Source organism: Galleria mellonella, unplaced genomic scaffold (genome assembly GCF_026898425.1).
Source record: "Galleria mellonella isolate WM207_F2 unplaced genomic scaffold, CSIRO_AGI_GalMel_v1 utg132, whole genome shotgun sequence".
Lineage (NCBI taxonomy): Eukaryota > Metazoa > Arthropoda > Insecta > Lepidoptera > Pyralidae > Galleria > Galleria mellonella.
This window is the reverse complement of record NW_026441989.1, coordinates 1,802,658-1,816,047: the sequence shown is the minus strand read 5'-3', so window position 1 is coordinate 1,816,047 and position 13,390 is coordinate 1,802,658. Positions and strand designations below refer to the sequence as shown.

General features: G+C 29.4%; 1 protein-coding gene across 1 annotated transcript in view; it reads left to right on the top strand.

Moving 5' to 3' along the window:
• LOC113518348 (neuronal acetylcholine receptor subunit alpha-10-like) overlaps positions 1–13,390 on the top strand; it is an 85,923-nt gene that overhangs the window by 48,487 nt on the left and 24,046 nt on the right. The window contains exons 3-4 of the mRNA XM_026903222.3: positions 1,337–1,491; positions 4,475–4,658. Of these exons, the coding sequence (XP_026759023.2) occupies positions 1,337–1,491; positions 4,475–4,658 (339 nt within the window). The remainder of the gene's footprint in view (positions 1–1,336; positions 1,492–4,474; positions 4,659–13,390) is intronic.

The window sequence follows — 13,390 nt, the reverse complement described above, 5'->3', positions numbered from 1 at the left end:
AATTAGAATATGTTATATATGTAATCGTATTACATGCACTTTACTTAAATGATTCTAAAAGTCTAATCTCCTAAATAAATTAAATACATAAAAACAGCAAACTTCTCATAAACCTCTTTTTGTTATTGAATTGTTTTCTCTTTTTTTACTCTAAACTCCGAATTTGTATGAAAATTACAAAACAGTATAATAGTTAAAATTGATTTGTAGAACCTTCTACTGACTGTGGGTCGGATAATAACTTCAGTAATGACAAACAAGGCTGACATTAATATCTTGTTTTTTTTTCTTATGAATTTAAAGTTGAATATATACATGCATATATCAAGTACTAACTTTTTTTTATCTCAGACTACTTTTCTTTCTTCTCTCTCATGTACCGACAGGATAATTGGTTGGGCACCCTTTAATTTTACGCTTATCGATTTCTGTGTAAATCGACTGTAACTGACAGACAGGTAAATTAATGATTATATAGGATTTATAGTTAGTAGTAATACATTCTAACAATTAACAAAATAATAAAAACAATTTAGGAGTCACTTAGATATCAATTATTACAATTAAAATATCATTAAAGAATAATAGAAGAGAATCAAATACATATTGATTATTAGAAAACTAGATATATACATTTATTCTCTGATAGATGGCGTTAATAAATGAACGCCAAATATGGTATTTGGTGTTCATAATCCTTTCATCAATCAAAATTAAATCATTCATCAATCATGCTTAATCCCCTGGGTATACTTTGTGAGATCCCGCGCTGCATTATCATAATTTCATTCTTACATTTGGACATAGTTCTAAATTATTTTAATAATATGCTTAATTGACAATACTGTTCTTTTTAAAATATTTACCAATTTTATGATTTAATTTACAACCAATTGGGTCACTTAACTTGTATTTATCTGTGTTCACTTAATGTGTTCATGTTTATAGGGGGCAGTTACCACTTTCCATCAGGTAGGCCATAAACCTGTTTTATATTCTGTCATAAAAAATACTTTAATCGTTTAGAACTCATAACTATACTAATAAGTATAAAGTCCTTAAGTCTATAAATTTTTACTTGGGTAATGTCTATTAGTCTTACCTATTTAATTACAGTATTAGAAAAAATATCATTGCATATGGATGCAACTAAATATACTTAGTGTTTGCAAAGTTTTCACTAAGATGCGATATTATATACAGTACAATGATATGTACTCTAAAATATTAGCCACTTACTACGTTTATGATCTTTGTATAGTTATATCTACATTATTTATTTTTACGCATTACTAAATGCATATAACTGATTAAGATTATTTGTTTTTATTGTTAGGAAGAGAAAGATCAACTACTCACAACGAACTGCTGGATTACACAGGTGTGGATGGACTATCACCTGCGATGGAACATCAGCGAATTCAACGGCATCGGAGTCATTAGGATACCTTATGAAAGAGTATGGAGACCAGACATCATTTTATACAACAAGTAAGATAATATTTTGTAATACATGTTGATAACAAAATATTGTCAACAATATTTAATTAAGAGACGTCAAAATTTTAACCCAAAATCGCGCCGACTAATAGAGGGTGGGATGCGTATATATGCTCAAACTGAAAAAGTAAACTTGTCTTTATTTATAAAGCTTATTTTTATTTACTTAAAACAAAAAAATCTTTATTTTCATTAGCAAATAGAATAAAGTATAAGTAATATAGTGCGAGAGCGAGTGACTCTCCTAGTTGCCTCAATTTTACCCACTCCTATTGTGAAATAGCAATTTGGTCAGAAGGCTAAAGTAGTCAGCAATAACTAATAAAACAAACTTGAGGCGAAAGACGCTACATAGCGTAGTACAGAATTGGCTGTGAAAACGTTGACTCAAATGTTAGTCATTAAGACGAACATTTGAAATTTTTTTTTAATTCTACTCACTTTTCGATTCAGAATTAACACGAGGATAACGATTATTTAATCGTTATCCTTATTTTTTTTATCAATACCCACTATAGTCTTACAATGGCATTGACATAATCTTATTAAGCTAAAAGTTCTAATATTATCTGTAATAAAGTGCCTTGTCTGAAGAAATAACTTCCATAGACATGACAATTTGATTAGTACAAAAATATTGGAGGCGACTTAAGCGGGTCATAATGAGAGTGTGGGGAAATTAGCGGAAAACGTAATGTAAGATTTTATTCCGGAAAAAAGAAAAAAGTAGTTTCTTTAATCGTAACAAAATTAACACAAGACCAATATGTGAGCGGTTTGCTCACTTTTCTTGTGCAATTTGATCGCAAAAATAATAATTAAAACCACTTCAGAATTGATCAAAGTGTGATAGGTATATAATGCACGTAAAAACGAGCACAGAACATCTGAGCTCGATCTCTGTGCCCGTCTTAAATTAGGGAATTAAAAAAATATTACAAGTGAAAATGTAATCATACATTAAATAATAATACTAGAGACAATAACTTAAATATTATTAATGGATACAAAATTGAAAACAGACACCAAAAGCAATTAACAATTTCTGTACTTATATACGAGAATAAATGTAGGGTTTAAGCTTATAGTTTAGGTAAGTGAATATAACTGGGGTCTAAGAGGACGTCAAATTACTAAACATCAACTATCGATTAATTCTTATTAACTTGACAGCTTTTAGGATCCCAAATTGTTAACACAATGAATAGGGTTATGACTTTGTAGAATAGTGATCTCACGAAGAGCGATCGTAGATGCCGCGAATAGTTTTGCTGTAATAATTCCTTTAAAAAACTATAGTGTGCATCTATAGTAACCTATGATGTTGAACATGGTACATTATTTTACTACTTTCCATCTGTCGAGCTATTACCATGTGCCAATCTCGATATTATAATAAATTTCATTAATTTCGTCACCATTAAACTGATAAGTATAACATAACGATACTATTTGAGTGACTGCATTAAAATAATTTACGTTACTCGTGTACGGTACTCAGTATTCACGTCTGCGAAACAACGGATATCATTGGAGTCTCAATATATCTTCGTTCTCGAAAGTATACAGTGATGCGAATAATTTACTTCATTCTATCACTGTTTCTTCCAGATTATATGAGTCACTGAACTCACGTTGATCTCACATTGTTTTTCCTATATAAGAACTATGCGCTTGTCGACTTCCTTCTGTCTTAACCACTATTATAATATTCATAAATTTGTTATGACGATCACTTGTCGTTTGTTGACGATATCTTAACATTTTCTCCCTTCTAACTTTAATAGTTTTTATAATTAATCTCATTTCTTTAATCCTAATTAAGGGTTCCTCGTTACTAATTTGATCTTTCCAGCTAATTATGTCTTTCCTTCTCCAGCATCACATTTGAAAGACTTTAGATTTATCTATTTCTTTCTGGGTTAGTGTCTATGCGCCAAAAGATATACTCTAGATAAGTCGTTTAATAAGTTATTTCTATGTAATAAATCATAATCCTATCGTATCAGTGTATCATACGAATATAATGTCATTTATATTGATACAATCGTATTAATATGTGTATGCACGCAAACTCCAAATACTCGTAGGTAGACCGATTCAAAGCAGGAAAATAAAATTACGGGCCTACATTCCTATCACGAATACACTTTGATTCTCTTCACTGAAACAATTCCAAGTCGGTATTCCTGTTTGGGATAAGTAAAGGAATTATATTAATTTAACGTTGGAAAATATTTTATTTTTTATAAGGAAATATTGCCTAAATCGAAAAAATATAATTTTTCGTGTCTCACAAAATAAACCGTCATCAATTGTTACAAAATCAATTATTTAGATCTAAAAACTGAACCGATTTCTCGAAATTTTAATGAGCCCAATCTGTAAGTATATCCTTTCAGATATAAAGTGAAGTTTTCTAAATCAGTTTAAAACTGACAGAGATATGAGGTAACAAACGAATTGGGAACCTCCTTCTCTTTGAAGTCGCTTGAAAATGTAATATTGTGACATCTGTAAGTTTCCAATATAAATTTAAATTTCTTTGAAATAATTTATCAAATAAGAATTAAGCTTTGGTATTTGATACAATAGTATCTTCTAATGTTTGGCTAAATTTGCGGATACCAAGCACAAAAATGCAGTCAAAATCATTAGCATCATTTTTAAGAGCATTTTACCAGTAAATATTTCCTCCATAGATTATTTTTAGGATTTATGTATACAAACAACTGTATTAAATTTGAAATAAATAAGCTATTCTATTACGTTCTATTCTAAAAAGACGTAGGTCGAAAAATTATAAAACATGAAAAATTATAGGGAAATTACTAGCATAACTACTTAATCCTTAAGAGTATTAACACAGGTTTTTTTTCAATTTTATTCTGATGTTTATGAAATTATGGCACTTCCCATTAGATAAGTCGTCAGTGTATTTATATTTCAGGTAATACAAAAATGTTTGTTCCAGCGCGGATCCGAACTATCGTTCAGCGGTGATCAATACTAATGTAATTGTGAAGAATACTGGTGAGGTGACGTGGCTGAGTCATGGCATTTACGTATCTGTATGCGATATAAATGTGGAGCAGTTCCCCTTTGATGTTCAACTATGCACGATGAAATGGGCTTCGTGGACCTATGACGGATTCCAGGTAAAACTTTAATGTGTATCTAATTTAAATTACCTGATAAATAATGCACGCTGAGAGTTTACTAAATACATTGACTTTAGGACACGAAGCTTTAGTGTCAATTTAAATTTCTAACTCTCTAAAGACAGGATGATAATAAAATAAATTAATCTGAGACAGAGAAAGAGAGAGAGATAGATTGGATACAAATAAGGCTGCCTTATTGTCTTTATATAAGTATATTAATTGTGTTTTTTAATTCTTATGTTATATAATAAAGTATATTCATTTAATCATTTATATGCTTGGTAAAATATATTAAGCAGGTAGCTACTCGCATTAATTTGCAATCACTTAGCGACCACTATAAAAAATGCCTCTACATTTGATCCCTTCACTTCCGCATCAGGTATACCTGTTACGTCTGTTTCTCAATAATTATATACACAATTCATAAATATCCTTACCAAAATAAATGAATAATCTCTATATAGTATAAAACAAAGTCGCTTCTCTCCGTCTGTAAGCTAACTTTATCTTTGCTTAGCTAGAAGTACCTTTAAAACTACATAACAGATTTTAATGCAGTTTTGATCAATAGATAAAGTGATTCAAGACGAAAATTTCCTTTTGAATCAGTTAATTTTATATGTATAGTTTAATATTGTTTTGTGTTAATTTATTGAAACAAGGTGATAATTGTTCAAGATATCAGAAGTAATCAAGTCGACTGAGAGCTTTCATCAAAAATACTGTCCTATTCTTTTACTAACTGAACTAAAAATGTAGTAAAATAAAAATGCATACATGTTTGTTGACATGCTGAGACAAATGGATAACATTTCAACCTAGTTGGTTGGCTTTTTGCTAGATTTTGTATCAAAAAATTACTGTTTTTTTTTTCAATAACGATAATTATAACAACTTTTTATTAATATTATAAATAAATCTTTTCTATTTATTATAAACGCGAAAGTTAAATTATTTATCTATTTGTTTATGTGTTATTTCTTGGCACTTTAACGTTTAAACAAAACATCATGAAATATGATGTACACGTAATATTTGTGATAAAGGGCATATGTTAATTTTTATTCCGGTCAATAAACATATACTAATTAAACACACGGAATAGAAAAACTACTTAGCATATAGATGATTAATTTTATGACCAAACTAATTCTAAAGAGTTTTCCAATGAACAAAAATCTTCCACGAAATGCACCATTATAGAAATGAACGTTTGAAAGGAGAGACGGCCTGAGCCGTTTATAACCCTCGGCTGGCAAATCAGATTGTATTTGCGTCCGTTGCTAACAAGCAGTCCTCCCCAGTGAGGTTGTTAGGGCCACTTTATCTTCATATCAAGTTGCAATTATACTGCGATTCTCTGAAAGTTGCAGTTATCCTTAAATTAGAAGAAACAAAGACAAAAATGTTAGATATTTGCAAAATATGTTTTAATATAATAAAAAGCAGTTTAGATAAAATTGTGTTCTTATTTAATTATTACTTAATAATATATACGTAAATATTATGACCATTTGGTGAAAACATAAACAGACAATGTTTTCCCAACTTCTCAAGTTTTTGTCATCAAACTTCACACATTAAGCACTGGTATAAAAAAAAAGATAAATAAAAAACAAAAACCAATATTTAGTAGTTTGGCGTCGTGAAATAATTTAATAGACGAAATCAATTTAAGAAAAAAGAAAGAAAACTAAAAACATAATATACAATTAAAACTGATTAATAAATTAATTAAAACATAATGTTAAGGTTACCAATGTAAAAAGTTGGAATCACAAGTACTATCGTTAATCTAATCTAGCCAAACCATCATTTACCACCAGAATACATGGTTTTTGTTAGAGAACATTCGTCTTCTTTCTTTCACTTGTCTAATTATTTCCGGTCAATTTAATATGACTTGTTCTTGTGGTCCTTCTCTTTACTAACGATCAATTTTATATATAGTCACTCCTCTACTCAATCTTCTGTAATAAGATATTATATATAGGGGCACACTAGCTGTATTTCGTGTATTATTACATAATGTATCTTATGTATTAATGTAGGATATTGTTAAAAACTATTTAGTAGTTTAAAGATTTATTTTTCTTAAAAATAATATTGTTGTCAAAACTTTGAACAATAAAATATTTTATCGGTGTGAACTTAATTTTACTTTTCTCTTCTATGCTATAACGAACCGATTTATATGCACAAATATTAAGCAAAGTGTGCTGTTTAATATTATGGCGGTCGCACTAAGAAATTTTGAAGGGATGAGACAAAAGAGAAAAGTGTTAGGTCAATGTTCACAAAATGTATTTGAGACAACGTTAAATAATTCTCAATATTCAACTATTGATTTTACAACTCAGTATCAAGTACAAATAACAATATTAGATAAAGACATAAGGCGTATGTTACGAGGCGGCAATGAAGATGTATTGAGTAATGAAATCAATAGCGCTTTATAGTATAGAGACAAATGGTTACGAATATACACTATATAAAGAAAATAGACTCTAAAGAAAATATGAGTCATAAAAAGGCTTTAAATTTCCCAAATTAGAACTTAAACACTTTGATAGCAATATTAAAAATTGGCTTACGTACTGAGGACAGTTTTCAAAAATAGATAAAGATCCAGATGTTAACCCCACAGATAATTTATTATGGTCAGTACACAACCAGTACTTAACTACAACCAGTACTTATTACGGCCAATAACTGCAATTACTGAACTAAGATCATTAGTGAAAGGATATGTTTCATCTTCCTATAAAGAATGCTTGGATCAGTTAACGAGCAGATTTTCTAAAGTAGAATTGTTAATCTATGTGAAATTATTTCATTACACGATTAGTTGAATGTACAGCTAGGAGCGTCTGATGCATAGAGATTTACCAAAAATAGGTTTGCTGCTTTCTTATTTCCTGTAATTAAAAGTGCTTTACCATAGGAAATTTTACAGTTATGGGAGAGAGCTAAAGACATTACTGGAGATGTAACGACCGAATTAAAAGAATTGTTCATATTTTAAAAAGAATAGTAGAAACACAACTAAAACACGGCTAAGACTTTTGGAGAGAAGTAGAGAGACAGAAAGATGAATACTCTGTGACTGAACCTTTTAACCAAGTCTAAACTAGTCTCTAAACTGAAACTCTCTTGTATTTGGTGTGAGAATGGTAATCATGAAACTTTAGTGTTACAAACTTCAGAAGATGCTATTGATGAACGGCGTGAAAACTTTAAGAAACAGAAAATATGTACAATTTGCGTGGGAGATAAAATATTATAGTTCTTTGCACTGGCAAAAAAGAAGACCACAATGATAGTAAAGTACCGAGCATTACAGCTAGTTTGTCGGCACCGAGACACGGTGTGTGGCTCACCTTACTACATGAAACTTATTTTACATACCCTGTGCTTCATTATCAAAAACATTTTGATAAAAGAGCACAGCGGTCGTAAATCAGACAGAACATTGTAACACGTTTCAAAATACCATGTATTGGTAGTCACATTTTTTTAGTAATATACAACTATCATCAAAAATTTTTATGTATATGACCATAATGTGCATAGTGTAGATAATAGTTTCAATTTTAAATTATTGCATTAGGACAATCTTGTATGTGTCGTAATATTCCTAAATATAATAAAAATGTTTAAGATAAACATTTACTTACCAAACACAACATACATAATAATCAAACTTCTGATGACGTAAGACTGCTTATTGGTGCTGATTTTTCAGGTTTAGGTCTCATAGGTGATATGGCCAAATTGCATGATTCATTAGTAGTACTAAACTCGCTCCAAAATAGCAAAAACTTTAAATTACTCAGTGGGCTATGGAGAGGGCTATGCTCGGAGTTTCTATCTATGATAGAATCCGAAACGACGATATCCATAAAAAAAAAGTAACCAACAGCCCAAAGGATAAGCAAGCTGAAATGTTAATAAGTTGGTTACATAACTCGAAGAGCCGATAACTAATAGGGATGAATAGAACCTCAAATACATTACAGGGAGTCAGTGGATACAGGTGGCTCAGGACCGTTCCTTATAGTGATCTATGAGGAAGGCCTATGTCCAGCAGTGGACAGATAATAGCTGAAATGATGATAATGGGTCAACTCGACTGGACCTTACGAGTTGTTCCTACCTCATCTATCATTAACATGATGACAACTCAAATGGGTATGGTTTGTACTTCTTATACACAGACTAAAATTAAAAAAGTTTGGGCTCGAGGGAAGACCTCAACATCAACAGGGTTCAAAGTTTGGCATTTCCAATATTATGCTAACACAGGTTGAGTAGATTATTCATTTGGAGTAACGTGTAATATGTACATATAAAACACACACACACACATATTGAATATCATACATATTTATGTTACATGCACACCAGCATATGTTATTATATATATATATATACACTTAATGTTACAATTTTTACTATTTTATGGCAATTTTAATTTTTCTTATCCAATTTTATATGTATGAAAATATCAATATTTATCTTCTGGCGTGAAAGATGTTAAAGACTATTTGGTAGTTGATAGATTTAGTTTTCTAAAAAGTAATATACAATAGTTTTCAAAACTATGAAACAATAAAAAAATCTATGGATTTGAATTTAATTTAATTTTTCTCTTTTATGCTATAACAAACCGAAAAAATTAAGCAAACTGTGCTTAATAGGTGTAGTCTACCTGTATACCAAATTTCATTCAAATCCGTTTAGTAGTTATAGCATAAAAAAACCGTTTAAAAATAACAACTGCCTATAACATTCATCAGTTCATCTTTACAAACATTTGCATTTAAAATGTTAAAAGAATTAATAGGGTAATAGGATTATACTTTTATTTTACATACGAACTTATTTATTACTAGTATAATAACTTATGTATTGTATCAAGTATCTGAAAATTTTCTTTGAGTGCAAATAGGAAACCAAAAAATCAAATACTTTAATTTCGTCAACCCATTTATATAGAAAACGCTCGTAAAAAAAATAAATGGATGAAATATGTATGTATCGTAAGCAACTAATATTTTATGAAGTGATGCAATTCTATTTGAATAATGTTTGATTAATCCTGAATAAGGATCTTGAGGAACTACTCGATTTATTTAATTAATTTTGTGATAAATAAAAAACGTTGTCCTGTTATACGAACATTTTTAATAAGAAGTAACTTTTTCTGTTATTTGTGGTCACCATGGCAACGCGTGCGTTTCTCAGTTGCCAGTATTATTATCTATTTATTTATCCGAATAAGTGAACTAAATAAACCTCTATATACTCGTATATAGTAGATGAAAACATGTTTGTATGTATACAATGGACATATAACAGTAAGATATTTAACAATGTTATTAATTCAACTTATTTTTTCTTTATTACCTTATCATCATTAGTTCAGCATATTCATGGTACCTGAACACAGGTTTCTCTTACATTTCGCCATAAAATATTATCCTGAATGACCTTTCTGCTCCACCGGTTATCGATAGATTTAGCTATGTGGGCCGCCTACAAATATGGACTTAAATTGATGATAGAGCCTAATTTACCTCGACTAACGCCACAAGTAGTTTCATATAAATTGATATACTTGCATCATCTACTGTATTTATATCTATCTTTCTATGTTATTCTCCCCACATCTCGTTTATAGTATAGATAGATATACTCTTTATTGTTTTCTTCAAAAAGTTACAATTGTAAACTTATTAGAAATACAAACATGAAAAATTGATATATTTTTATTTACTTAAAGCCTAATCGCGGTTGCCAACCCGCCTACCAAGCTTGGCAACTACTGGGAAAACTCCCCTTTGTTCAACAGTGGACAGTTAACGGATGATATATTAATAATAATACATTTTAAATAAACTCATGTTGTAATTTTAAATGGATTAATTAATGCTTAGGTACATAGTATAATTAAGGATAACATAGTAACATATAAAAAACATTACTCTGTTTTGTGCGGCAGTCAGGTTACAGGTATTACAGATAGTAAATGTACATATTTGCTAGTAGTATTATGCTAAATTATACTATGAATAATTTGGGGTATTTCTAAAATATAACTTTAAGATTTAACAGATTTTTTAGCCAAAGGATATGTATCATCGAGATGGTCACGCTGTCAGATAAAGAGTACATTGCACGATGAATGACCTAAACATGCCTTAAAAAATTGTTATATATCCTATCTATTCATACAAATATCTATGTCACAATCTGTCCTTTTGTAACAAAATAGTATGGGATGTTGCGACGAGAAATTCTGAAATACGATTTTGTATCCGCGTCGTATTGTAGTGACAGTCGGTTTATATCTCAATTGTTTGGCGTAGTAGATAGGTCGTTTCTTGATTTATGTTTACAATTTTATCTGTGATATCAGTTACAAGTAAAATATGAACATCTGATATTGGAAAGGGGTTGCGGGATTTTATATTACTTCAATCATCAAGTATAAATATTGTTTAAACCTCGAATATAATGATGCCAATGATACGTATATTACGAGTACTTATTCATATATATATAAAGAAAAATATATTAAAAATGGAACTATTGTTTTGACTTATTAGGCCATAAGGTTAGTTCATTCACAAGCACAATGCTCGGACGGAAGCTTGAGTCAAATGAAAGTCCAATAAAATCTACAATGGCCACTAACACAATGTTTCGGCAATTTCCCTTTTCATATTTTGTGTAATTAATTATTTACATTTCGACCATTGTTCGTTTTACCTAAATATTTCGTATATTATATATATATATATATATATATATATATATATATATATATAGTCTACTTGTATTAAAATGTTCAATGTCATACGTTTTTTGTGAATATTAAATAGATCGGACTTAACCTGCAAAATTTATGAAGTTGTGAAATATTATGCTATGTATATCTATCCGATATGTACAAATTGACAAACATATCAAAATTATAAGCTTGTCTCAAAAGAATAAGGATATTTAGTAATTTTATGGTTCTGATTTACTATTGGGCTATTAAATTTAAAATTCTTAATGTCTTAAAATATTAAAAAAGCAAGCACCTCATATTTTTTAAAGAAAATTGATATCTCACTCACTGGCCACCTATATCCTGATGCATGCTTCGTTATAGCTCAGTATATATTATATTTTTTTTTGTTAATTTTGACTTTTAGTAATAAATAATAATATAATCTTTTTATTAATTTTTTCTCTAATATCAGAGTGATTAAAAAATGAAACTAAATAACTAATTACCTATTTAGATCGTAAATCATATTTATATCAAAATGAAATACTGCGTCATTCTGTAAATACCTACTTATGATCTTAATTATAATCATGGTAACGAGTTATTTAAACCACACCATCGCTGTCCGTGGAAGTCTGATTTGAGTGATTTATATTCACCATAGTGACATTCCAAATTTAGCTAGCTTTATCCAAGACATTAATCAGGTTTTTATTAAAGTTGGAGTCTTAATTGAAATATTATATTGTTAAATTTAATTGTGTTTTTATTATAATATCAATAAATAAAACGTTTAACATGAATATACCTATCCGAAGATAGATTTTCCTCCCAAAAGTCGCGATTACAGGAAATGAACTCTACTGATACAAGAATTTAGCAATGTTTTAATCTTTAAAGTTTAATATAATTCGTAACAAAATTCCCGAGAGTTAAATTAAAGGACGTAAATTAAAAAGACCTCTGTAATGCTTTTCATAATTGTTGTTATCATTCACAAAGCCATGGTTGGCATATGTGATGCGTCCTGACGTGATAAACCTTTGTCACTAAAAAATGTACACATCCCTTCACATTTTTTATATTAAACAATAAACAGACTGCCATAATTCATTACATATATTTTATTACATGTAACATGCATTAGTTCTTTTTAAATATATCTATCTACCCGTATCTACTGTAAAAATGGTAAGACCCGAAACGTCTATTATTATTTGTTTGTTGTTTAAATTAACTACGAAATTGGTTGGTGTAGTAACTGCAAATGATTTAGTCTTAATTTCTAATTATATGCTAATATCTTAATTTTTATAATCTGCTATAAGTTCATAATTTGTATAAACACAAGTCAATATTTATATAGTTAAACTTTAAAAAAATAAGGCAATACTTGAGTCTCTTACCCGTTCTTCTCAGCTGCAATTGCATTCCAAATGGGCGGTAGAATATTTCTTTTTCTCTTTATCTACCTTCTAAGTTCGACTTAATACCATTCGTGGAATAGAAATTATATCCTGCTAAATGTTTATCTGGATGATGATTTGATCTTAACAGCAAAAATAATAAAATAATCTTTAAATTTTACCGATGTTTAAGTTTGTATCACAAAATACGTTTAATCGTTCCTGGAAATGTAAGTAATAAAAGAGAATTCTTTCGAGCCGCACAAGAAATTGTTCTCCGGAGATTATTGTTATTATCTATAGGTACAATTTATTTTTATGAAGAAATACCGACGATTTTTGGATTGGCTCCTAAATCAGACTCATTTGACTTTTAAATCGAGATCCCTTCCTAGTATTTTTAAAACGACATTTTTCTTTAAATTGTCTTCGTGAGTTTATTAAGAGTTTATAATTTACTGAATGTATAGTAAGTATATGAAAGGACTTCTTTTTAAATACCAGATATAAAACGTTTGGTACATATACATATTGTT